Source organism: Micromesistius poutassou, assembly GCF_964030765.1.
Source record: "Micromesistius poutassou genome assembly, chromosome: 2".
Taxonomy (NCBI): Eukaryota; Metazoa; Chordata; class Actinopteri; order Gadiformes; family Gadidae; genus Micromesistius; species Micromesistius poutassou.
The window spans coordinates 18,728,694-18,756,032 of NC_140272.1; the positions used below are offsets into that span (position 1 = coordinate 18,728,694).

Below are 27,339 nucleotides of genomic sequence, written 5' to 3' on the forward strand. Positions count from 1 at the left end.
GTGTCAATCAAAAGAGTTATGTTGCCGTATGTGATTGTTGGACTGCAATAAACACACCCATATTGCGTAGCCATAGCCTACATATGAATCCATTATCCTCATATGGACATGCATATTTCAATAGTAGTTGTTTCTGAGACACTTGGAACCAAATTACCCTAACTCCTGTCCTGTATTATTGTATACACTGAAACACTGCCTAATAGTCTACACAGAGTATTACATTGTTTACTCTATAGCGCCCTCACATGCATTTGTAAAGTAACGTCAGCAGCTAGACATTCCGGGCAAACGATGCAGCCATCTTGCCCAGGGCATCTCGGTTGATAAACGACACAATTATCCTGTTGTGTCAATTGCAGTTAAATGTTTTCCTAAGCCAAACATATCCTAACACAACGGCGCAATGGAAACGCCATCACGCGGGTCAAAAAAAGACCACCGGCAAGGTGTAATTTCGTGTGAACTGTTCCCCCTCTGATGCATGCAGCTCGATGTTGATCCGTATGATTCGTGTAATAGAATGACAGCTGAAGCCATTTGCACCGCCCTTTAAAACACGACGGGAACCAATCACCGCCCTTCCCGGCTTCTGTGCGGTGACGTTTTATTCCCAGTGCGCAGGCGCAACACCACGGTAACTACCCCACTTTTCCCCACAAGCTCGTACGAGTGTGAAGATGGCGGTACGCTCCGACCCACTGGATACGATTTCTTTCTTGAATGCAGACGAAAGTGTCTCAGTGGTCGCTTGTCATTTTGTGAGATCGTCAGAGTCAAAGTCGTCGCGGTCGCCTCACAGGAACTCCTGTCTCAGATAAAAGTCTCCCGTTAAGCATAAAGTTGAGGTCCGACCGGGACAAGGGGGTAAGCGGGAGCTAATGTCCAGCTGGCACTTGGTCAAGACGTTGCTAAAGCAGGTACGCTGTTGTTTTGCTTTTGTCTTGCAAAGTGTAGGCTACACGAAAGCAAGCACCAGAAACGCACCCAGGACCGTGTAATGTGTATTAAAGTTCCCCCCCACCACCCCCTCCCATCACATTCATAGGTGTAGCTGTATCTATTCCTAAACAAGTTGAAGTGCTTGTGGTCTCTTGTTTACCGGGGAGGTGCTGTGGGTCAGTTACGGATGATGAATCATACGCAAATCTTCAATCACGGAGCATGACCGACTCAAGCCCCCGTGTGACCTGAAACTCCCAAACCCAAAGCCCATTCACAATACACACTTTTAATGAAAGACAAACCATGAACGCTCAGACTTCAGGAAGCGCTGCCCCCGTCGGCACAAGTGACAGCACTAGCAGTAGTAGCACGATTGCTGTGACAGCGATCACCAGCGGATCCGTTTTGTCAAAGGGGAACGCGATCAGAGCAGCCCCTTCGTCCAACAGTGTCATCCAGACTCATTTCACCAACTCACAGAATGTTGCTGCCTCAACTCAGCCTGCGGGCCAGGTGAGGGGACCTACGGTGACAGCGGTGAAGACGCATATGCAAAACACGGGACCGTCGGACACAACCATGGATGTAACTTTGAACGGAACAAACAACACAGCGGGACCCACCTTGGTGGCCAACGCGGCGGGTCAGATCGCTCCGAGCGCGCATACAAGTGTGAGCGCACAGACTCCACTCGTGAACAATGGTCAGCCAGCACCTGCCGCGGCCGTGTCGCTCGGCGCGGGCTCCCACATCATCAGGGCTGAGCCGCCCAAAGCGATCATACAGACGGCACCGCAACAGGGTCTGTCGCCCGGCAGCGTCACTGGTCCCAGGAACGCGAGTCCGGTGGCTTTAGCGCCGAGTCCAGGCGGGATGCGAGCGCCGACGCAACAGCTGTTGGCGCCAAGGCTCCCGCAGACCCCTGCGGGACAGCCTAACGTACAGAACTTCCAGCTGCCCCCTGGTATGTGAATGGAGAACAGCACCTTCACTTCGTCTCTGTTGGTTTGGGGGGGGGGGGGGGTTGGGGTCACTCTGACGTTTGTTTATTTATTTAGTACCTTTCCATTTATTTGGTGGAATGTCACCCAATTGGACCCGAAATACTAATCGGTAAACAAATCGCTCTTATGCGTAAATAACAAAGCAATAGTAGCCTAAATAAAAATATCAAGTCCAAATCGTTCATTATTTTTTCCAGTAGCCCCACTCTGTACATTGTTCTCCTACAACTCTTTTAATTTTGACTAAAACGCTTGCCAGCAGCTGTTGCCTTTCTTGAGCCTGAACTCTAAAGTCTGGTGTCTCCGGGGGGGTTCCTGTAGGGATGGTGCTGGTGCGCAGTGAGAGTGGGCAGCTGCTGATGATCCACCAACAGGCGCTGGCCCAGATGCAAGCCCAGGCCGCCGCGGCCCCTCGTCCCGCCACCCCGACAGCCATGCCCCTTGCTCAGGTATGATGGGCTGGTAGTGGGGCCACCTTCCCTTATGAAAGTGTTGCCTTGGAGGGCTTCACTGGCAGTGGATAAAATTAAAATCTACCCGATTTTCTCTTTTCTCCGTTTTTAATGAGAGCATTCTGGGACTTTAATCGCTGGGGCATGTCAGAAAGTCACGTTTGTATTCACATCACGCATACCCTGCTCCTGCTTTCTTGGCCCTTGTCGACCTGTTGTTTTCGGTTCTCTGATAGAGCAGAGCAGGAAGTGGGGTCCCAGCTGACCAATCAGAACACAACATGCCCCCGGGCCAATCAAATTAGAATTTAGCTCACTTGAGCTTGTTAGTCATCCAACTTTGTAATGGTTTTCAACCAGCTTCCCTGGAAAAAAAAAAAAAAAAAACGTTACAATGAACACAATGCATGCTAATTCAATGAAATAAAATAAAATGTAAGGAATAGATAAGAAAAAAATGGCTGCTGTTTTCATGTGAATTGTAAGAGTGCTCTGCTCTATGGTCCCCTCCCACCGGGTCACACACTCACATGCTCTGTACCCCTCAGGCCCCTGGGATCCCCATGAGCAGCAGGCCCATGGGCCCCGGAAGCATGGTTCGACAGGCGTCCCCTGGTGCCCCAACCATCTCTCCAACTACTGCTACTCTCCACAGACCCCTGGTTCTCCAGGTACATCGGCTCCTGGTCTTTCATATAGCTTATGATTGTACTTGTTTTTTCACACTCCTATTCTGCAACAACCGTTCCCTGCAGCCGTCCGCATTCCCTCCCTCCCTCCCCGCTCAATCTCGGGCTCGTCTTTATCTAGTTTACCATCTCTAACGTATCCCTCGGCTAAATCTGTTATTCAGAAACCGGCTTTGATTTCCTACGGATTACCAGAGTAGAAACATGATACTTTTAAAGCTTGGGGTTTTTTGAAAGCATCCAACCGAATAAATCCTGATCTTCCCTTCAGGCCGCTTTCCCAGTACGCACGGCCAGACTATCGCTGGAGGACGAGTCCGCAAGAGAGCGCAGGGCATCATTATCACTGCCAACCGTATTGCGAACCCGCAAGCTCGCTAGCTTTAGGACTCGGTCAGCAGCATAGCGTTGTGGTAGACTGCTCATGTCCAATTACTGCATGGGCACAGGGCCAATAGGTAGGCCGACAGACAGGTAGGCCGTCTAATCATTTAATTTGGGCGAAAGTAAATGATTGGACAGGCTTTTACAGGCCTGCTGCGACAGCCAGGGATACCAGATATATACTGTAATTGTTTTTTTATAGAGTTGGATTCGTTGATTGCTGTCGAGATGTTTGTCAATTAATTACTGTGATCAAATCCATAGCTGATGAAGCTAAGAACACGCACGCACGCACGCACGCACACACACACACACACACACACACACACACACACACACACACACACACACACACACACACACACACACACACACACACACACACACACACACACACACACACACCCTGTGTGTGTGTGTGTGTGTGTGTGTGACTACTAAACCTGGTTCAGTGTCAGGGTCAGTCAGTCATACTGTAGGATCCCAGAGAGGAATGGTTCTGTACAGCTATACACACAGTGGGCGACACGGTCAAAACAAGAACATTGTTATGGGATCGGTCTGGTAACCAAGGACTGAGCATGGAATGAAGGTCACCTTCTGGTCAGTGGCCCTGGAACCCTGTATAGTGCCAGGTGTACGTTAGTGTAAGGCCATTAGCTCTGTATATATCACAATAGGTGGACAGGACAATGCAGTATGTGTATGTGGTTTTCAGTAAAGGAACACCATTGATCAATAATGGCAGCTGGGTAAGTGATTACAATGTAGAATATAATATGGCAATGTTAAATCTGATATTTGTCCACGTCTTCAGTGACGTGATCAAGTATATAAACACCAATGTGAGCGTTCACGTTGAAATAACATAAATTAAGATATGTCAGTGTATCCTGAAGTCCACATTTACATCTTGGCTACTGAACTAGTTTTGACTGATTTGACTGAGGAAATACACACAGTGTACGTTCTCGGCCTGCCACGATTATGCTATCAGTGCTCAGGAACACTGAGACACCAACATCTAAGATAACACCCTCTCTTCAACGGTGTGTGTCCTCAACCCCAGAGCTCCTGTGGACCTGTGCTCACTGGCTCAGCCCCCAACACGAGTCCTCAGACCACAGGGGCCGCAGTCGCCTCAGGGCCCATCAGCAACGTGAGTAGACCAGAGCCAGGGCCTTGGGTCAGGTAGGAGCAGGCCCTCTGCACAAACCAAAACTGTCCTTGGTCTGCTATAACTGGACAACCACACCCAATGGCCCCACACACCGGGCAGCGTTCCACTAGATACTATGTGTTCGATTTGTTGCTCTCTTCCTAACTTATTCTGTACTTAAACGTCAAGGAAACAATGGAGAATGTGAAGAAATGCAAGAACTTCCTGTCCACGCTGATCAAGCTGGCATCGACGGGCAAGCAGTCGGCACAGACGGCAGACAACGTCAAAGAACTGGTCAAGGAGCTTCTGGTGAGAGAGTTCGCCATTCTACAGCCAGCACATTTTGAATTTGTCCCAAGACCATTTCACTGCACTGACAACCTCACCAGATGATGTTACATACGTACATGAGCTATAGCTTTAAGCACTTTTTCCAAACATCAGCCTCGAGGGCTGCTAGTCGTTGTATGTTCCTCTAACGCCACCACACTGCCGGTCCTCTGCTGAACCTAGGAGGGCAAGCTGGAGGCCGAGGACTTCACCAGCAAACTGTACAGCGAACTCAACTCCTCACCGCAGCCTTACCTTGTGCCTTTCCTCAAGGTACGCATCGCTCCGTAATCACTGGTGTGCCGTAACGCTTTTAGAACACACCCAAGATGTGTCATCATTCTAGGGCCTATGAGGTGATGAGAAAAGGGTCTTTAGAGCCGTCCACAGAAGTGTATGCGCACAAACACTGATGATACTCAATGTTTATATCCCTCATTGTATTACATAACTGCTTTGGACAGTTGTTACCATGTTTATATTCGTTTTGAACTGTCAATAGTGTTTTATTTAATTACATTTTTTTTAAATTATATTTATAATTTATTATGTAACTATTTATTATGTATATTTTATTGTTGCACTTCTTGCCAGGCACGGACAGCTTTATTACACTTCCTACGCATTCTTTGCCTGGCACGTCGTAAAAAAAAAAAAAAATGAAATGTACAGAATGACCCAGCGCGATTTTTCTGCAAAAATGGCAATAAACCACTTTGATGTACCGGTCCGCTCATCCACCTCGGTTTTCTTCCAGAGAAGCCTCCCAGCTCTGAGGCAGCTCACCCCAAACGCAGCGTTGTTCGCCCAGCAGAGTCACGTCGCCCCCCAGCGCACTGCCTCCACCCCACCGCCTGCCAAACAGACCCCCTCCCCGGCCACGGTGGTCCTGAGAAGCCCTGCCCCTCGTCTCACCGCGGCGGTAGCCACCAGGCCCCAGGTCCAGCCGGACATCAGCAGACCCGGACCCGCAAACCAAATGGTATCTGTAGTTCTGGAGTGCCCCCGAACCAAACCCTGTTATTAGTATTCTGAGGTCTGTAAAAACCGGAAGAAGTAGCGCTAGCCTAGAAAAACGTGTTCTCACCTCTTGTCAATCACGTCAAAGGTACACTGAAAATGTAATGCCGGCTCTAACTGGATCACTTGAAGGAGAAAAATGTGTAGCTTTATGCTACATTCAGTGAGGGCATGTGTCTGGGGGAGGGAGGGAGAATGGCCCAAAGACCTTTTGGGAGGGACTGTGCATTTCCTTGTTTCCTAAAAAAAAAAAAAAAAAGGGTGAACAAACTTTCAGGTAATACGCTGCCGTCTATATTGTGGGCGGGACTGAATCGACAGTTGGCCACGTTGCACCTTTAACACCGTGGGTGATGTTGGTAGAGAGAAGCTGTCAAATAATCATATCATTTTACTCTTTCAACCTGTTAAAGCTCCTCCAACCTCAGCCGCAAGCGCTGGGGATGCGACCGCCGGTGAGCATGGCAACCTCGCCTATCGTGGCGCCCAGGAACCAGAGCCCCGCGCACATCGTCGCGGGACCCCAGCAGCTCAGGCAGCTGACCTCCGGTCAGTCCACCTACATCCTCCCCTGCCAGTGATGTGTCCGGGTCCGTGTGTCCGGTGTGATGCAGATATCTCTCTCGTTTCGCCCTGTAGGTCCTCCCGGGAGGACGGCCGTCCTGCCTGTGTTTAAACCTGCTCCTTCAGCCGCTGTGTCTCTAGCACAGAAGAACAAGCTGAAAGAGGCTGGGGGGACTTTCAAGTAAGCACAAAAGCACTAGAAATGTCCGATGTAGCCTTTCAAAACGTTTCTGCCAAAAAGTGAAGTTTGACCATGATCCCATTTTATTCCTTGGAATGTAAATTTTTTTTTTTTTCAGCGCTCTTCCAGAGATGATAACTGCGTTGATACAGTCCTAACTCTCCATTCTCAATGGAGTTGTGTTGAGGGTTGTGATCATCGCTAGCGGTGCGAACGTCTAGCTGGGCTAAAGGCTAGTTAGGGTTAAGGGTAAGGGGATTCTCGGATCCAGCAATCCTTCTATGTTATAGAAGAACTTCTTAGGGGAGACAGTTCAGAGTGTGGGCTGGAAAGCCAAATCCCGAAGGGGCAGAGTTCAACCTTGTTTCCTGTTTGTAATGGAGATATTCTACCCAAGAGATACTGATTTGCACAAGTAGACAAAGCTTTCAGAAGAGGATTTTACTAATGCAGTGGTCAGTCTAAACGGTGTGGATTGGTAACGCGCTTACAGATCCATGATCAAGCAATCGTGGTGGGGGGGGGGGTAGTTGTAGTAAATGCTTGACCTAGGTTGACCATGTGTTTGTGTCCAGGGACGAAGATGACATCAACGACGTGGCCTCCATGGCAGGGGTCAACCTGACGGAGGAGAGCGCACGTATCCTAGCAACCAACTCTGAGCTGGTGGGGGCAGTGACGCGCTCCTGTAAGGACGAGGCCCTCCTCTCTACAGCCATGCTGCAGAGGAGGATGGTGGAGATAGGTCAGTCTCCACACACACACACACACACACACACACACACACACACACACACACACACACACACACACACACACACACACACACACACACACACACACACACAGTAATAGTCACATTTCTTGTTTTATCACTTCTCAAATTTATTCTTCACACTTTTACGATCCTATACTTAACTTTGGAGAAAAACAGCCAGCGTAAGCTTGATTTTGATAGAATTCTACCCAATAAAATCCCCCCTCTGACTTCACTGGCCTCACTCCAAAGCCTCTCCCCACATACACGTGACTTGCTTGCTGGCTTGAGCAAATTGGTCGATCTAGCCTTGTGGACGACTCGATGAGGTCACGCACAATGAGTGAACGGGCAGGTAGCCGGGTGGGTTGGAGGACAGACAGGTGAGCCATCCAATCATTTTCTCGGGACAGAATGAAAAGATTGGACCGGCTTATTAGAGGCCTGCCACAGCCAGATTTACTGGGTTTATTTCTTATTTTGTCGGAGCATTTGATTTATTGATTGCTGTCGGGATAGGTTTAAGCAGATTCCTATAAATATTACAAAAAAGTCAAAAAATTAATTACCTACCCTAGATGATAGTCTTACTTGTGAACCTTATTTTCTCTTTCCATTAACGAATCACAATTACAGGCTAGTGGATGGATGATGTCCATTATCAGAAGCGGGGAACGTAAGTGTAGAGAGAGGGGACGCAATGAGCTAGGATTCAACTATGTTTTAAATGGCACCTTCCAGGTTCCAGCTCATCATAAACCTTCAACCGCTCTATTTTAGGCTCGTGGTGTCTTTGTTTCAGGGAAGAAGTTTGGTGTGAGCGAGCTGGGCGTTGACGTGGTGACGTATGTATCTCACGCCACTCAGCAGCGTCTCCAAAACCTTCTGGAAAAGGTTACTCAGGTGGCACAACACAAGAACTTTGGCTTCAAGGTTGGTTCCCTAATTTTAAAACTAAAAGTAATGTCAAAAGACCAGACAGTACCAGAACATCGGTTTGCAGGATTGACACCAATCTGGTTATAAATACGCATCCGATTTGTTGATATTGTGTAAAACTCCATATGACCATCTTTGATACAAATTGTGTTCCATCAACAGATTTTTCTTATGGTTTCTGATGGCGCTATATATTCACCACCGGATGGCGTGTGAATGAATGAATGAATGAAAACTTTATTGAACAACAATTAACAAAAAGTGTTCAAAAGGATAAAAAAAAAACACAATAAAGCCCAAAGGCTTGTTTCCACTGTGGTCCTTTAGATGGAAGGGCAGAAACAACACATGGACTAAAGCACGGAGGACAAACACACAGCACAATGGACTAGAACATTGAGGAACAAAGGGGAATAAAATAAATAAAACAAATGATAAGTTCCCAGACACACAAACAGACAGTACAATACTCCTAGTACTTCACGGATCTTTTGATTTGGTTTACGAGTTGTATAACCTTTTTTTTTTTTTTAAATGAAAGTAGGAAAAATGAAAGTAAATGAAAGTGGTCCTCTGTGGTTCAGGAGGAGAACAGCTACGAGGGCAGCAGTGACGCACGTGCCCAGTTGCGCTTCTTTGAGCAGCTTGACCAGCTGGAGAAACAGAGAAAGGAGGGGCAGGAGAGACAGATCCTTCTCAAGGCAGCTAAGGTAACCTCACCACCACCTCTTCTTCGCAAGCAAGAAACACAACCACTTATCCACTGGGTAAGGGGGGGGGGTGGGGGGTACAAATTCCATAAATCTATGCATAGAGTTGTCTAATTGAATTGTCTATATTTCTGGGGAAACTCATCACAGATGTGCAAACGACAGCTGGGAATATTAAGAATAGTGTTGCAGGCACGTATTGCATTGACACCGAATTAATCACATCTTTTCATACCTAGTAGTTAGTAGAGAAATATAACACCTTGTCGGTATTCGAGTGGAAAGAGTATCCAATGTGAACCCACCTGATGTGGGTGTAAATGGCTTGTATGATGTCACCTGTCTTAGTTGTTGTAGTTGTTGTGTTGTGTAGCATCTGCAGTAGCTAGCCATCACTGCCGTACACGGGGAATGGGGTCAGCCTGGCGATTGTCAGTACATGCACTTGGTTCTATGAACATCTTTACTGTACAGATGGCGATATATAATGTTTCACTTCTTATGACAAATGTACTTATTGTACAGTCGCTTATTGTACAAAAGCGACTGCTAAATGTAAACCTGTCATCCGGTGAACTCTGAGCCACACAGTGACCGCGTGTGTTCCCCTGCCCTGCAGTCTCGCGCCCGGCAGGAGGACCCGGAGCAGCTGCGCCTCAAGCAGAAGGCCAAGGAGGTAGGCCCAGAGCGCTGGTCCGGCGCCGGTCCGGCTCCACGTCGCTCTCTTGTGTTCTCCATGAGTTTTTGAGTTTTTTTTTTTTAAAGCTCTTTCTTCTTCTTCTCTGCTTGCCCCCGGGGGGCCGGTGTGTCCTCCAGATGCAGCAGCAGGAGCTGGCCGTGATGCGACAGAAAGAAGCCAACCTCACCGCCCTGGCGGCCATCGGCCCCAGGAAGAAGCGGAAGCTCCTGGACGCGTCGGCCTCCGCGGGGGCGTCAGAGGTAACACCGCCGACGACGGCCGACGCCAAAGTGCTCTTCTTCGTGAGCCTCGACTGTTTAATGTCCATTTCCCAGCGTCGCGGTCGCGACCGTTGTCGGTTGCGCGGTGGAGCGTGACTCCTACGGCCAGCTGAGATTGACATGGCGCCGTGATGCTCATGTTTTGTCACTGTCGCTGTGGATCGCGGTACCTACCTGAAGACAACGTCATGTCCTTTACACACAGCTTCAGGTGTAACAAAAACCGATTTGAATCGGAAAAATCGATTTTGATTTAAAAGATGCGAAATCCTTCTGAATCGAACTGAATCGAATCGTTCCATTTTAGAAATTGATCGTTCCTGAATCGTATCGTAACCCCATGTGTCGAGATACGCATCGAATCGTCTTTTATTGGAGAGATGCACACCCCTAACAAATACACTTCTTCTCTAGTCTTTGATAAATCTTTTTGAAGGAAATGCCGCATTTACAAGTTAATTCATTTTGTGAAATGATTGTGTACTTTCAACAAGAAATCCATTGCATCATACCCTCTCGAATTGAGCCGTGCCACATCGAATCGAATCGAAATCCTTCTGAATCGAACTGAATCGAATCGTTCCATTTAAAAAATTGATCGTTCCTGAATCGTATCGTACCCCATGCATCGAGATACGCATCGAATCGTCTTTTATTGGAGAGATGCACACAAAAATGGGTCAGGGAACCAACACAAGTTCAGCACAAGATTATCTGTATTACAAAGGCAAAATGGATCGAATTGAGGTGGCAAATCTCTCCCTCATGCACACACACATACACACACACACACGTTCCCTGCCGTCATTCTGCCTTCCCCGTCTCACGTCCCCCACCAGGGCTCTGGATCGGGGGGGTCGTCGCTGTGTGCTGGTGCGGCGGGGTCGTCGGGGTCCAGCAGGCCCACGCGGCAGCGCATCACACGCATCAACCTCAAGGACCTGCTGTTCTGCCTGGAGACGGAGAGGTCCACCGCGCGCTCTCAGTTCCTCTACAAGGGCTACCTCAAGTAGACGGCCGCTGCCAGGTGTGTGTGTGTGTGCGTGCGTGCGCGTGCGCGTGTGTGTGTGCGTGCGTGTGTGTGTGCGTGTGTGTGTGTGGAGACCGATTGCCACCGTAGCAGCTGGAGGAGCACCAATCTGTGAAAACTCGGCTACAGTTTTTTTTATTCTGCCTTTTTTTTTTTCTACGGTACAATGACCTACTGTACACATACACACTGTAATGGGCGATAGTACACTACGCTTCACCGTTGTTTATATGTAAAAAAATATTTTAAAGAAATTCATCTAGAGATTTTAGGGTTTTTAATTTTTTATTAAACACCCACTACTTTTTTTTAAATTAACTTTTAATTGGCTGAACTCCAAACTGTGTAATCTACTGAGTTGCCTTTTAACTAAATAATTAAGCCATACAACAATCCCTAATCTTGTCAACGGAAAGAGCGTTTGTTGACACAATGTTTGTCTGCAATCTCCACTACCTTGATTGGTGTGTTGGGTATATGTAGTAAACGCAAGCTTAAATTATTTGTGTTCATTTATTTATTATTTTGGTTTATTTTCGTGACACGTCTGTTGTGTCCCTTAAATTAAATATATCTCACAGTAGCATGTTTATATTTGTATTAGGAGGGAGATGTTTTTGTAATTTTACTACATTATGGTATTTTTTTTAGATCTCTACTAAATCTCTTTTCTAAATCTTTACTGCTCTACCAAAACTTAATCTACCTGAAATAGAACATTTTTTCTAGCAATCCATAAATATGCACTCTTTGTCCGTTTTCAATTTCACAAACTTAAAGATTTATTTCTGTGCAAATATTTTTTGTGTGCTTTTAACAGACACCGTTTTAATATGTAGGCCTACGAGTAGCCTATAATTGATTATAGTTTCTTATAATCTGTAACTGTTAACGAAAACATAAAATGTTGTATTAATTTGAGAACGTATGCATTATTAGTAAAAAAAAACAACAACTAAATTTCCCATGTATTGATAGATTTAAATAAATGTTGATTTTCCAATGATCTTACAGTGGTATGCATGCTTCTCCACATCCCCCCACTAGAGTGCAGCACCGCTTCACCGTAATATCCGCCTGCTCGCGTTTGATAGTCCGATTTTAGAGTCGAATCACCAAAGGTCCCCTCTAGCTTTTCGTATAGGTAGGCTAAAACTAACAAGTAACACACACGTTGGCGTGTCCTGTACACACTGAACAGGCGACTCAACAAGCAGCACACGCAACTCAAAAAAAACAACACACAATATCATCCTGTCCATATTATACACACTTGCCACCTTAACAATTTCCATATTATCCTCTGCATTGTTCTTCGTGGTGTCGTGGGCCAAACTTTCACCTCCGTATTCCAGATTGTATACGGCCGTGGCAACAGCTGGCATGTCCCACACGCCGCAAAACAACAAACAACAACACACAATTGTTTGGGAGGACTAATTAGGCCATCCCACCTTCGGGATGGCAGCCTGACGTTAAGCTGTTTTAAGCAGCTTTTATCTGCTTTTGTAAATGACCAAGGAACAATATGTGGGACACTTATCGGTAGGGCTCAGCTGCTGGTACTCCTCACAAAGCAGAATTAGATTTCCACTGGGGCGCAATTTAACGTCGCTGTGTTTTTATTAAAGTGGAAGACTGTGGGGCGAGTCGACAAAATAGTCCACGAGGGCCACACGTGTGGTGTCCACTGCTGCCACAACACCGCCTGCTGCTACTACTACATGAACAAAACCAAATGATGATAGTGTCCTTGGGTCAGCTCAGCAGCTGTGACGTGACATACCATATCCAGCCTGTAGGTGGTACTATACACACACGCCGTGGTCGCCACTCGAGATCATAGAGATTGGTTACGGTGAACGAGGGAAGCCATCGACTCAGTTTTGGGTCGGATTCAATATTTCCCCCCCGGTGATCCATCCTGTTCCTGCTCCTCAACATCACGGCTCGTTTAGCGGTGAGGCTTTACACAAGCCACAACTTGAAAAGCAGAGGATGGTGCGGTTGCCATAGCGACATCATGTGACGTGGCGCACCTGAGGCTGCAGGGGTAAACAAAGTCGGCCTGCCAAACAGTGAGCAAAAACAACAGGCCGCTCCGAGACGACCGTTCGGTTCTTTATCTTCGGCTTTTTTTTTGTTCCCCTGTGTAGGGAATTACTTGAGAACAAAAGTGTAGCTGTGCGTGCATGCATATAGGCTACATGCATGCATGCAACGCAAACACATGCATGCCACGCACACAGATACATGCATTCATGCAACACACGCACACAGTATTTGATTGTATTGGTGTTTGTTTGCATTTGCTTGATTTTTCTAAATTGGGATTTGATCAACAGAACCACTTTGGTTCTGTTGATCTGTTGTTCTGTTGTGATGGATGTGTTGAAGTTGTAGGCTAATTTCCTCCCTATTTAGCGCTCTCAGAAGGTGATCTCCAACGGTTCTCCAGTAGGCATAGGCCGATTCAAGATAAGTAAAATAGTAGATTCTGTGGAACGTGCTTTTAATCCTATCCAGAATCACGCTGGGGGACAAACAACATTTAAAAGTCAGTCGGTTCATTTTATCTTCCTCCATGCCTCCTTGCATATTGTTGATGAATCGCCGAGCTTATGAATAAAACTCTCCTGCTTGCTGCAACATAAGAGCTGAATTTGAATGAACTGATATATGGCACACTTTGATTCACTCAGTGCGCTTTATCACCCATTAGGATGCACAAATTTAGTGGCCTATGACCGCTTTTATCCTCAATAAAACAGTATCCATTTCCAGTAACCCCCCCCCCCCCCCGGATAATCGCCCAGCGCACAGGGAGGATGTAAAAAAAAGGAAAGAAATGGAACAGGCAGCAGCAACAATCCATTTGTTTTGCAACTCCTGAAGAGAAACACGACTCCATTCACTGCGCTCTCCCCGCCCCGGCCCCTTCTTAATGCTGACTGGAGGGAGGAGGTCTCCTCGGTCACAGGGCGGCCGACGCGGGGCCAATGTGTGTCGGACCTGCGGGTGCTATAATAAGACGGTTAGGCGTCGCTAGCGCGAGTTCACCGGCGCGTCTGAACCCGGAGAAGTATTGACGCCGGGGTTAATAGCCTGTTGACCTTTTTAATGGTGCTGATTCAGGCCTGGGGACAGGGAAGCGAACGCAGAGTGACACCGCGGGGCGGGGCAGGTCGGGCCCAAACGGGGGGGAAAAGCTCGTTACCAGCCGGCCAGACCCTAGGAAAACAAAAACTGCAATTTACAAAGTCACATCCGGAACGTGACACACACACACACACACACACACACACACACAAAGGCCTATACATACACATTGTATACAAATGAGAGTGTTTGTGTGTGAATGTGAGAGACAGGCGCATCAAAATTGACAGAAACTTGAAATTGGACTTGACCGGGGATATATTTATTTTATTGCAGACTTTAAAATCTATAATTCCCTTTTCCTCGCCCCGATGAACCATTATCTTGAATATGGTTCAGCAACAAAACAAATAAATAATGCATGAGGCAGTTTCATGAATCTCTTTGATAGACAAACACCATGAAATACCATGATATGCAAATGAAACGCATCGAGGCATCAGGAAGGAATTTATGCTGGTGGTGCGTATATACAGCCGCGTCCACACATGGCAAGGAATTACAACATTACACATGCACCACGACGAACACCGGTCCGAACCGTGTGCTGTACGCAAATGATTTATTTATACTAATTACCCCCACCTCCATCAATAGATCAATTATTCATGTTAATCGCCAGATTTCCTTCCTGAGGAGACGCTTGCAGTGGTGGAATTGAGATTTGGCGCGGGTCTGGTTACAGCGGAAAGGAAACATGAGTGGGGTTGGCGGTGAGGAGCGTTTCCCACCCTGCCAAGTTCCCCTATCTGTTGGAGGGGATTACAGTTCCTTGATTAGAGCAATGATCGAGCTATAACGTCACCTGCTGGCTTGACCGGGTAGACAACATGTCAGTAAGCCCACAAAGTAGATAGCGGTGATAAAGAGACTGAACAGCAGCCAGCGGCTTGTAGTACATGAATACAGTTGGGTAGGGTCGATTGGAAACTAACTATGGGTTCCATAGTTATCCAGGTTCTCTTACTTTTGACCCTGGGGGGGTTTCCAAAGATTAAATCAATACTTAGTGTACTTCCTGCAGAGATGGAGCACATCGAGACATCGCTTTCGTTTCGTTTAGTTTTCGACGGCTGGACCCGGTGAATAAAATTCCGGGCGAAAAACAAACTCAGCTTACAGTGGGTTGCGATACATCAATCAATCTCTTTTCAGCAGTGCACCGGAAAGATTCTGCATCTTGCTCATATTGTGCTTTTTCCAACAGAGCCTCGGTCGCGCGATTCCGTCTCTGGATTTGCTCGGTGGTTCATGTACTTTGGCCTCGGAAACACTAAACCACCCCATTAAGTAGGCCTATGCTGTGGACGTGGAGTTAGGAGAGAAGGCAGGCAGCTCTGCAACGTTCCAAGACCCTGGAATTACACAAACGGAAGCTACGCAGAACTGCGAATTCAGCTTATCGGGGCAGTGAGCCCAAAAACTTTTTTGGGGGTTTTAAACTTGGTTAATCTTATAGAAAACAGAAGTAGAGTGCTATGTTTTTGCCAGTCTCCACCATCATGTGAATGTTCCACTCTCCTCCGAGCACAAGGTGCCGTTGTTTAAATGGTGTTGAGGGCCTTAAGTTAGTATACACTTCCAAGTCACGACCAAGGCCCACCGGCACCAAGGTGTGTGTAGAGCTCTGTCCAGGCATGGGTTGATTGCGACCAAAATAGTTTTTTGCTTCCCAGACACTTAAAGAGTGTCAGAGCTCTCAGCCCAAGACGCATCTTTAAAAATCTCATTGTTTTCGAATTCGAGATGAAATAGTGGCTTCACTTACACTTCAAGTGGAAATGCCCAGCCACGTCACAGCGCAGCTAAAAGGATCGGCTCTCACACGCTTTCCCTCTCTCCATCCGATTGATTTTTCCCCTCTGTGATCTCATTTTTGACCCTGGCATTTAAACATCAGGAATTTACCACCACCACCACCACCACCACCACCACCACCCACCCACCACCACCCCCAGCCTGCAGTGCAGTTTCAGCTCTGGAGGTGTTCAGCAAAGTGCTTGTTCCTGGGCAGACCCTACTTGCATGAGTAGCAGAAAGGCCAATTCAACCAGTAATTGCAAACAGATGATTACGCGCGGCCCCGGCAACAGGGCAATAATACGGTGGCCCGGGTAATGCACAGATTGGATGTCTCCCACCTGACACGGCGGATGCCAGAAGTACTTTATTTAGAGTACACCGCCCGGGCATTGGCTGCGCCACAAGAAGCAAAGCTCTCCTGCCGGGGGTCTTACGCACACTGTTTATAAAGTGGGCAACTCCAATTCCTTCTCATCCCTCTCCCCCTCTCTCTCTCTCTCTCTCCCCTGTCTCTCTCTCTCGCTCTCTCTCTCTCTGCCACAGGGAGGCCATTTTCTTCTCGACTGAGCCCATCAAAGGCCGCTTCCTGGACCTAATCTCGTCATCCCGGCCGGCTGCGACTGGGGCTCTTTACCGCCTTCATTATAACTCGGGAGCGCCCGGCGCCACACTCCTTATTAACGCTGGCTTCATGATTTTATCTTTTCTTCCCCCCGTGCCGAGGAGGCCTTCATTATTATACTGAAGGTCAGCTTACAGTATTGGGCATTCTCATTACCGGGGGTGTCCCTGTAGAGATTAGCACTCGCTGCTCCTCTCATTAGCCAGCCCAGTACGCACAGTTGATTGCCCCCCCCCCCTGCCGCCGCCTCCAAAATCTCTCTCTTGCTCTCTCACTCTCGCTATCTCTCCCTTCCCCGTCCTCTCTCCCGCCGCCCGGGTGTGCACTACACCCTGACACATCACTTCATCTCCCTCCCTCCTTATTTACTCTTCTTTATTCTAGCCCTTACTATCTAAATGTTATGCATTGCCTTTCTCTGCTGAGTTTAAATATTCCTCTGCCCCCCCCATCCTTCCTCCAATCGACTCCCCCCCCCCCACCTCCACACACACACACACACACCCTCTACATGGCCAATATACCTGCATCCCCTGCTCCTCATCCTCCACCACCTCCTCCTCCTCCCTCTCCATCTCTCTGGGTGTCTCATTAAAGGAGCTGTGTGTAATGGGATTACGCTGTAGGGATTAATGGTGTGGTTAATTGATAGACACGCGGGTGGAGGGGGGGAGTGGGGGGGGGGATTAAACCCCTCTAAATCCCCACAGGGCCCTTTTTGGCGAAAAGGAAAAAAAATTTGGGCACCGTCGCCGACTAATTGAAATCAAAGGAACCGACAGAGAAATCCTTCCTGACCTCCGGCGCCGCACCTCTGGCCGACCGCGCCGAAGCAGAAGAAACGCGACACGACGTGGGAGAGACTGGGAGAGATCTACGTCTGAGGGCCCCCTCGTTCCTGGCCCCTGTACGACCACGTGCACACACAGAGGGAGACATGGGACCGACACATGGGCAGCGCTCACACTAACAGGAACACGCACACACACACACACGGGCACATACACACACACACGCACGCACATACAGTACATGTAAACACACACACAGATTGTTGCCTTGCCTACCTTGAACTATTCTGCCAACTCTGTCTGGTCTGTGTATATTCACAGGACGCCAGACGCGCACTTGAACCGTATTGTGTGTAACAATGAGATGAACACGGATTTGAGTGTTGAGATTGATTAAGATCTGGATACATTTTCTTGAGGGCAGTTTACGCGTTTCATTGAGTTGCGGGGAATAACAACTCCACTAAGGAATCCATCCCTGCATGCACACCAGGAGTCCTCACCTTGAAGAAAGCAAATATTTGATTCTTTTTCATCTATTATATATATTATATTATATATATATTATAATATAACAACAGATCCCACTTCAGAAATAACATCACCAAGGTGAATCAGAATACAGCAGGATGAAGTGGTCCATTTTCAAATTTCAAAACAGTTCTCCTTTTTATTTTTTTTTAAAGCACATTTCCAGTATTTAGATGAATGAGGAAAAGAATATTGATACACTTAGTAATTGAACAACTATTAGCAGGCATGGCTATTAAACCCTTCAGCAACCTGTCCCCCCCCCCGGCGCAAACCAAGGCGCCAGTGCGTTGGTCCGAGACAGCGCGGCCAGAGAGGGACGGCTGCGTTTTATACAGAAAAAGAATAAAAGTACAAAAAAAAAGCTAGACTTGAAATTCCTAGAAAAGAATTGTGCAACGTTAAAAAAAGAAAAAAGAAAATAAATAAAAGATAAAAGGCAACGGCATACTTCTTCAACAAAATGGAAACACTCAAAAACGGTAAACGAAAAAAAACAAAAAACAGAAAACCGACGTTTTGAAAATGAACGGGCCGGGAAGGAACCAACGACCTGTCGGCCCGTCGTGAAGAGAAGAGAGCAGCAACGTTTAATGGAATTAATACTTCAAAAATAGGTATTTTACAGTAGTAGTTCTTTTCTCAGTGTCTTTATACAGAGTATATTCATATAGTTTCCGCTTACTAATTCAACATTCTCACCACATAGTAATAAGTGCGTCAAGTAAAACATTTTTTTGGGGGGGGGGGAAGAAAAAAAAACAAACACAAAAACGAAAAATGAAAAAAAAAATAACATGCACCTTTTTAATTCTTTATATATTTTTTTCAATCTATAAAAAAATGGGAATGTTCAAGGCAAGAGAAATCCATCAAAAAAACTAAACGACTACTCCGAATGCCTGCGTTTCGGAGGTCGTTCCCGAGTCCCTTGTAGTCCTACGTCATCTCACTACTCTGTTCATGCCTATATAAGCCTTACACTGTGGAGAAAGCAACACAAAACCATATACGGCAGGCAAGCATCTCAACATAACGGCTCACTAACGTTTTGAGTCCACAAAGCGAGGGCAGACGCACTCCGTTCTCCCTCTCCCCCCCCAACCCTCTCCCCCCTCCTCCTCCCCCCTCCACATGATGACATGATTCGCCCACGCGGTTTCGCCGTTTGTGTTGGGAGCCAAACCGACCGTTTCATTTTTGATGCTTGCGACGGGAGGGGGAGTCTCGGCTCTTTATGAGCGAAAGGTCCAATGGATCGTTTCAAGCAGTATCTCAAGGCTCCTGTCTTCATTTTTTATTTTTTTATCTTTTGGTCTGGGAGCTGAATTCATCGCTGCTATCACCACCACCACCACCACCACCACCACCACCACCACCACCACCACCTCCATGTCCTCCTCCAGCCATGCCCTTGATGAGACCTTCTCTTCTTAGCTGCTGGGGTTGTTCATCGGCTGCTGCAAAGGGCAGAGAGGAGGGTCCAGGAACAGGGCTGAGTAGGGGGGGGGCGGGGGTGTAGGGGGGGCGGGGGTGGGGGGGGGTTAGGTGAGGGGTGGTGAGGGAGCGTGCTGCAAGAGACTGCAACGAAGGCAACCGACCCTGAGATAGCAGAGTCTGATACAAAAACACACCACAAAAGGCACTTTATAAAACGACAGTGCTTCTGTTCTAAGGAAAAAGGGTTCGAGTGGACCGAGTTGAGGCCGAGTTGAGAGTCTGCGTCTCGTTTCCCGTTTCCCCCCCCGGTGCAGAGACGAGACTTCAGTGTAAGGACGAAAGCAGAAAAAAAAATTAAAAAAAATGACTTTGATGATTTGTTTCAGAAAACTATTCACACAATCACTAGAGTGGAGCGTTTCTCGACCATCTTCAGAGAACTCGGGGACCGGCACGGCAATGAAAAGAAAATAGGAAAAATAACCTCACACAACACATCCCCCCTTCTCCACTGTAAAAAAAAAAAAAAGAGAAGTCGTAATACAGTCGAGTTGCTCGCCGTCAAGGGTTCAGTTGCTGTGTGGAACCCGACCCAGCGTGTTGTACAGCGTCCAATAGTAGTCACAGGTCCACCATGGAGTCCATGCCGGGGGTCTTGGGGGAGGGAGGGAGGGAGGGAGGGAGGGAGGGGGGGGGAGCGGGGGAGCGGGGGAGCGGGGGGACGACGACGACGGGGGCTGCCTTACCTCCCACACCGCCTGTGGGGTTCAAGGGGGCACTTCCTAACGAAAAACAAACTCTGCCACTCCCAAACCTCCACCACCACCACCACCACCACCACCACCACCACCACCACCGTCAGCACAACCTCCTCCTCCTTCCCCCCCCCCCCCGTGCCCCCCACGTCCCCTCCTCCTCCTCCTCCTCCTCCTCCTCCTCTACCTCAGTTCTCGTCCCCTCCGCCGTAGAGGTCGGCCAGCTTCTTGAAGCGCGGGCCCCAGTCGTTGAGGTAGTCGTAGTCCTGGTCCCCGGAGCTGGAGGAGTTGAGGGAGCTGACGGAGCCCGCCGTGGAGCCGCTGCCCTCGTAGTCAAACACCAGCAGGGAGTCGTAGGGCGGCGCCGTGGGGTCGTTGTCCGCCGCCCGCAGACCCTGCAGTGGGGGGGGGGAGGGGAGGGGGAGGAGGGGGAGGAGGGGGGGAGGGGAGGAGGAGGAGGAGAGGAGGGGGAGGAGGGGGAGGAGGGGGAGGGATAGGGGGAAGAGAGGATGGGAAGGAAGGAGGAGAGAGGAAAAAGAGGGAGGGAGAGGGAGGACGGGTATGAAGGGAGGAGGAGAGAGGAAAGAGAGGTAAGAGAGGGAGAGAGGGAGGACGGGAAGGGAGGAGGAGAGTTGGGGGAGAGGGAGGGAGCGGGAGGGAGGACGGGAAGGGAGGAGGAGAGAGGGGAGAGAGGTAAGAGCAGATGGGAGTGGAAAGAAAGGGATAGAAGGAAAGATAGGGTCGTGGACAGAGAGAGAGAGAGAGAGAGGGGGGAGAGAGAGAGAGAGAGATGGAGGAGACAGAGACAGAAAATGTAATTACCGCAGCTAGCGGCTGGGGTGTTGACTCCTAGCCAGAAGGTTCCTACCCCTCCCCCCCCCCCCCACCCCCGTGTCCCCAGCCCACCTTTACGTATCCCCCCCCCGATCTGCTCCTTAATGCCCTGTCACTGTAAGTCCCTCTGGATAAGAGCATCTCCAAAAGAGACCATATGGTGTATCGCCTTCACTTTTGAAACGCGGGGCGCAGGGTAGAGCTGGCGTAAACGCCGCCGCCGCCGGGGCTAGCGGTGGGCTGTGGGCTGTGTGGAAGCCGATATGTTGTGACAACACTTTTGGTTTGAACGGGGAACACTACAGCCACGGCGGTAATAGAAAACACAAAGCCCCGACGCTCCCCCTCTGGGTGTCCCTGATCGGCCCCCCCCGTCTCCCTCGGTTGAGCGGGGAGGGGGGGGGGGGAGCGGGGGAGCGGGGGAGCGGGGGGGGGGAGGGGGAGGGTGGGGGAGAGAGCGTACGTACGTCGATGATGAAGTCCCCGATGTCCCCGGGGTGAGGCAGGCTGGGCCGGACGGGGTACTGGGACTCTGCGATCACGGGTCTCTCGTCCACCCGGCGCACCCCCGCCGGCTTGTTGATGATGTGCTCCAGAGACTCGGGCTGCTGCAGCTGGCTCAGGTCGTAGTCCTGCAGAGAGGAGCGGGGGGGGGGGGGACGGAGACAGAGCTCGGATTGGTTTGGTTCTGTGTGTGATTGGCTGACATGTCGTCCTGTTTCCCTTTCCCGTCGTGAACCGTCGTTGTAAGCGGTCGGTTTGCCTTTCGTCGTTATCCCTCATCGTTAACGTCATCGGTCGTCGTTATCGTTGACGCTGTCTTGATTGTCAACAGCGTGGTTGTTATCGTCTTTGTCGGTCATCCAATCCAACTTTATTTATAATGCACTTTTCATTCAAAACCGCAATATACAACATGTTTAAAGAGGGAAAAAAAGACAAGAATAACCAGAAATGTGTTTACAATAACAGTATCATTATCATCTTCATCTTCTTCATTGTCCTGGCCAACATTTTCATCATCAGCCACCTCATTACCGTATTTTCCTCAGGTAATATATTGAATTCTTGTATTGTGCATCATTTGGATGAACAAGTGCAGGTCATGGGAAACTGCACCACCAGCTTCAGCCAGTTTTTCATTTGCTGTGAATCAATGTTCCATTGATTACTGGAAACCTAAATTGTGCATGCAGACCAATTTTCTGCTGCGTAAAGCACTTGTTTTCAGAAAAAGCGGTAGTGAAATTAATGATGTTTGCACATGATCCAGACAGAGAGGAAGTGTTAAAGGGAGAGTGCTTTTGTGTTGAATTTAAAATATATATACTGTATATTTCCCCACTATGAAGTTACTGCCTTACTAGTGTTTGTCTGTATTATTCGTTTTGTGTGAAGAAACTCATAGCGTTGCGCGGATGTGCATAGTGAGGGAAAGCCTTCAGGGCAAGGCCAAGGCTGAGATATAGCTGAATAAAACTGCGTTCCATATCTCGTAACCTTGATGATCATCATGTCATAGACCAGCATACCACACACGGTGCTACGCTGGAAGATGCAGTATATTGATCTAAATATGGATGAGGATTGTTTAACCCTGAGTGTTAATACAAAACAAAAACATAGCCTCTGGGTTTCTGGAGGAGGCAACACATAGTATGTTTTGATTACATGATCTCCGAGGTTGAGGGCATCCATATGCTTATTGAAACACTGAGAGAAAAAACACGCTTGCTTTCATGTTTTCGCAAACGACGCGGCTAGTCCTAGACGCGACGCGGCAGGGAACGTCTGGAAACAAAGGGACACGTTGCCCAAGCATCTAGGACGAGGGTGGGGGCCGACGTGAGAGCCTCCGTTACCTGGTCCTCCTCGCCGCCTCCCTCCTCGTCGTACTTCAGGATGTTGTCTCGAACGTCGTCCTCGGGGTCGATGAGCAAGGGCTTGGCCTGGCGCTCCTTCTCCCTCCTCTTCATCCACATGACGAAGATCAGCACCATGGCTGGGGACAACAACACACACACACGCAGGGCGGTTAGACGTTAGCGTTCGTCACGGCAGGCGCGCGCCGGCATCACGTGAAGGAGATACCATTCATTTACCATCAATCCTGTTTGTACGGGGTATAAACAAGCACTTTTTTATTTTTTTATTTTATGGGAATTTTATTTCTGTCTTTCTTTCGTAAATAAAAAAAAAAACTAATTCATTAGAATAGTGTCTCTTTAACCACTCGAGTGGAAAAGTCGACAGACCGTGCAATTGTTTTAAGATGGAGCCGTATCCCATTTATAAACTTTAGCTGCTTAAGGGTCAAGCAAATATATCCCATAATATGAAATTAGCTTGTGGCAGTTGTTATCATTATGTACATTAACATCTCATTTCGCTACATGTAGGTAACATCCAGCCCAGTTCAGCACACTCTAGCAGTAATTTTATACAAAGCCACTTACAAGAGTGGCAGCGAAAAACAAACACATGGAATGCGTGCCGGCGCGAAACGGCACCCATCAGAGAGAGACGGGCGTCATCAGTTCCTATAAATAACACGGGCGTGAAGCATCATCACCACGCCCGTCACCACGCCGTCGCTGCGCTTAGCGGTCCCCGCGCCCGCAGGGGGGGCGGTCGGGGGATGGGTGGGGGGGGGGGGTTGGGGGCGGTGCCATACTCACTGAGGAGGATGATGATGCAGATCAGGATGGCGATGATGGCGCCGGTGCCCAGGCCGGCCGCCGCCACTGCCCCCGTGGCGCTGCAGTCTCCGTTCTCGTCGCACGGACACACCTTGATGCGGATCACCGAGCGGTTGGAGAGCGGCGGGTTCCCGGAGTCGGACACGAACACGGGGATGTCGTAGAACCCGGACTCCAGGTAGGGGATCTTCAGCCTCAGCTGGGCGTAGTCGCCTGGAGATGGAGAGTGGGAGAGGGGCGGGGGTGGTGGTAGGAGAGGGGGGTGGTGGTAGGAGAGGGGGGTGGTGGTGGTGGGTGGTCGGAGAGGTGTAGGTGAGGGGGTGGTGGTGGTGGGTGGGTGGTAGGAGAGGTGTAGGCGAGGGGGGTGGTGGTGGTGGGTGGGTGGTAGGAGAGGTGTGGTGTGGGGGGGGGTGAAGACGAGTGAAGTGAGAGAGGAGGAAGCAGCGAGGATCGGGGAGGGACCGTGAGGTAGAGTGGGGGGGGGGGGGGGGGGGGGGGGACAAAAAGAAGCAGTAGAAAATGAACCATGGAGCCTCCGGTGGATGCGATCACACCCTGTAATTACCGCGGCGTGGCGGGCCGGTCGGCGTGCACGTGTGACAAAAGGCATCAGCGAATGAAAACAGCTCTGACACCGAACCCGAGACAAGACACCCAATCACTGCTGAGGCGGGCGGGGGGGGGGCTCGTCTCGAGGAGGAGACGAGGAGGAGACGAGGGGAGGAGGAGAGGAGACGAGGAGGAGGGGAGACGAGGAGGGGAGACGAGGGGGGGGGGGGGGGGGAGACGAGGGAGGAGGAGGGGAGGGGAGGAGGGGAGGGGAGGAGGAGGGAGGAGGAGGGGAGACGGGGGGGGAGGAGACGAGTAGGAGGAGGAGAGAGAAGGAGGGGGAGAGACGAGGAGGAGGGGAGACAGGGGGGGAGGACAAGGAGGAGGGGAGAGGAGGAGGGGAGAGGAGGAGGAGAGATGAGGAGGAGAGGAGATGAGGAGGAGAGAGACGGAGGAGGGGAGAAGAGCAGATGAGACGAGGAGGAGAGACAAGGAGGTCAGATAAGGAGAGGTCAGATGAGGAGAGACGAGGGGGAGAGACAAGAAGGTAGGACGGGGAGGAGGGGAGAAGAGGAGGAGGAGGGACGAGAAGGAGACGAGGAGGGGGAGGAGAGACAAGGAGGAGAGGAGACGAGTAGGAGGAGAGAGAGAAGGAGGAGGAGAGACGAGGAGGTGGGGAGAGGGGGAGTGGAGACAGGTAGGAGGGGGGCCGAGGTGAGGAGACGAAGAGGGGGGGGTGGGGTGGGGTGGCGGGGGGAGCTGACTACGGAAGACGAAGAGGAGAGACTCAGAGGAGGCGAGAGAGACGAGAACAGGAGCAGAAGACAGGAGACGTGGAGGGGGGGGCTGCGATCAGATTTGTCCTCAAGACAACTGCTTTGATGCATCCATCTGGGCGGCGTGTGTGACAGATCGGTGACACGCGGGGACAGAGAGATGAATGGGGCTCATTTGTCACAAGTGACAGATCATACGTCACCACCCAGGACGGTAACCTTCTCACATCACGTCGCGAGCGCCGGAAGGCGTATTGAGAAAAAAACTCCCTGCTCCTTGAAAGCTTGACAAACTCTAGCTAGTTAATTTAAAGTCACTTAAAGTGAAGGCGGGGTGATTTTGCATCCATTAGAGCAAAGCCGTGCACTCAGAAGCCAAACAAATAGGCATGCAAAATGGGCAATTACACATATCATGGCACATAACACGGCCATGCTAGTCATCATAAAAACAGATCAGTGCTAATGATTGCCATTACACTATTGTCATCTTTAAAAATGGTGTGAAGGTGGCATCTCTTTTTTTTTGTTGCTATAAAATAGTTAATGTTCTCTGTCCATTCCCTCTGCTCTCTCTGCTGTAATTTCCCTGTGTAGTCCTGGCTTCTCCTTATGTACCTGGCTGAACATAAGCGTGAAATAACCTGCATGGACTGTTATACACACACTCACTCACACACACACACACACACACACACAACGATTATTACATATGGAAGCAAAACACTGCCATAACGTTTTGGATTCTAAAAGCCTTACATTTTTTATATGGAAATGTAAACCCCATTGAATTCATAACATTTATGTATGTATGGGAACACCAGTACGGAAAGACACATACACCAGTATAGAGACACCAGTACGGAAAGACACATACACCAGTATAAAAGACACCAGTACGGAAAGACACATACACCAGTATAGAGACAGCAGTACGGAAAGACACATACACCAGTATAGAGACAGCAGTACGGAAAGACAGATACACCAGTATAAAGACACCAGTACGGAAAGACACATACACCAGTATAGAGACACTAGGGATGTGAATAACTCAAATTTTCATGGTCGAATAATCAGTGGGTGGTTATGAACGAATAATCGATTATTCGATGTGTGCCGACATTCACAAAGGCAGCCATGGATCATCGGCAAGAAATCACTTAATATCTTAAACGCAAAAAAACTAACTTTAACAGTGATCAGTGTTTGTGTTGCATATATTAATATTTATGCTTGTGTATCGTGTACATCGTTTTTCTCTACATGATTAATAATAATAAAAAAAACTAATAGTGCTACAGAACCAACATTAGTTCTGTCCGTTAATTCTTGTTTATTTGAATGGGGAAAAAAATGATAACGGTCCAAATGTAAAAAATCGACTTTGACCCTCGGGAACGAATAATCGAATAATCGAATATTCTGACCCCATCCCTGAGAGACACCAGTACGGAAAGACAGAAACACCAGTATAGAGACACCAGTACGGAAAGACACATACACCAGTATAGAGACACCAGTACGGAAAAGACAGACACCTGGACGGAACCACAACGCCCCCCCCCCCCCCCCGCCGTCTCCTCACCGTTGAGCCGCGACACGGTCCAGTTGCGCCGGACGCTGGCGGGGAAGGAGGGCAGCTCGAAGACGAAGGGCCCCACGTTGGGGTCTCCGTCGGCGTCCGAGGCCGTGATGTTGACCCGGGAGGCGGGCCGCGCGCGCTCGCACACCTGGCCCTCGCGGGGCATCAGCACGGGGGCGTTGTCGTTGACGTCGATCAGGTAGATCTGCAGGGTGCCCGTACCGCTGGCCTGGGGCGCGCCTGGGGGGGAGGGAGGGGAGGGGGGGGGGGGCGGAGGAGGAGGAGGAGGAAGAGAGAGAGGGGAGGGGCGGGGGGGAGTGGGGAGGGGGGAAGAGAGAGAGGGGGGGTGGGGGTGGAGGATGAGGATGAGGAGAGGGGGAGTGGGGAGGGGGGTGGAGGATGAGGATGAGGAGAGGAGGAGTGGGGAGGGGGAGGATGAGGAGAGGGGGAGTGGGGAGGAGGAGGAGAGGGGGAGGGTGGGGGTGGAGGATGAGGAGAGGGGGAGGGGGAGGATGAGGAGAGGGGGGAGTGGGGAGTGGGGAGGGGGGTGGGGGTGGAGGATGAGGAGAGGGGGAGGGGGGGTGGGGTTGGAGGATGAGGAGAGGGGGAGTGGGGAGGGGGGGTGGGGGTGGAGGATGAGGAGAGGGGGAGGGGGGTGGGGTTGGAGG

The 27,339-nt window shown here is 49.5% G+C and overlaps 2 protein-coding genes across 2 annotated transcripts in view; one reads left to right on the plus strand and one right to left on the minus strand.

The window, feature by feature from the left end:
• Window positions 1-688: 688 nt before the first annotated feature.
• Window positions 689-12,087, plus strand: LOC311339293 (transcription initiation factor TFIID subunit 4-like). The gene is given in 16 exon segments (XM_084464675.1): window positions 689-1,909; window positions 2,271-2,398; window positions 2,950-3,072; window positions 4,544-4,633; window positions 4,823-4,945; window positions 5,150-5,239; window positions 5,724-5,948; window positions 6,400-6,564; window positions 6,567-6,611; window positions 6,613-6,731; window positions 7,307-7,476; window positions 8,291-8,421; window positions 9,012-9,137; window positions 9,757-9,813; window positions 9,954-10,076; window positions 10,937-12,087. Coding segments are annotated over 16 exon segments (2,550 nt in total). The 5' UTR covers window positions 689-1,248; the 3' UTR covers window positions 11,111-12,087.
• An 8,329-nt stretch (window positions 12,088-20,416) lies between these two features.
• The window catches only part of ncoa3 (nuclear receptor coactivator 3), a gene marked incomplete at its 3' end in the record, with an annotated part of 34,201 nt that continues 27,278 nt past the window's right edge, over window positions 20,417-27,339 (minus strand). Inside the window, exons 18-22 of the mRNA XM_084463457.1 lie at window positions 26,675-26,911; window positions 23,741-23,974; window positions 22,925-23,064; window positions 21,530-21,694; window positions 20,417-20,623 (exon numbers count right to left, since the gene is read on the minus strand). Coding sequence (XP_084319583.1) covers window positions 20,417-20,623; window positions 21,530-21,694; window positions 22,925-23,064; window positions 23,741-23,974; window positions 26,675-26,911 — 983 coding nt within the window. The remainder of the gene's footprint in view (window positions 20,624-21,529; window positions 21,695-22,924; window positions 23,065-23,740; window positions 23,975-26,674; window positions 26,912-27,339) is intronic.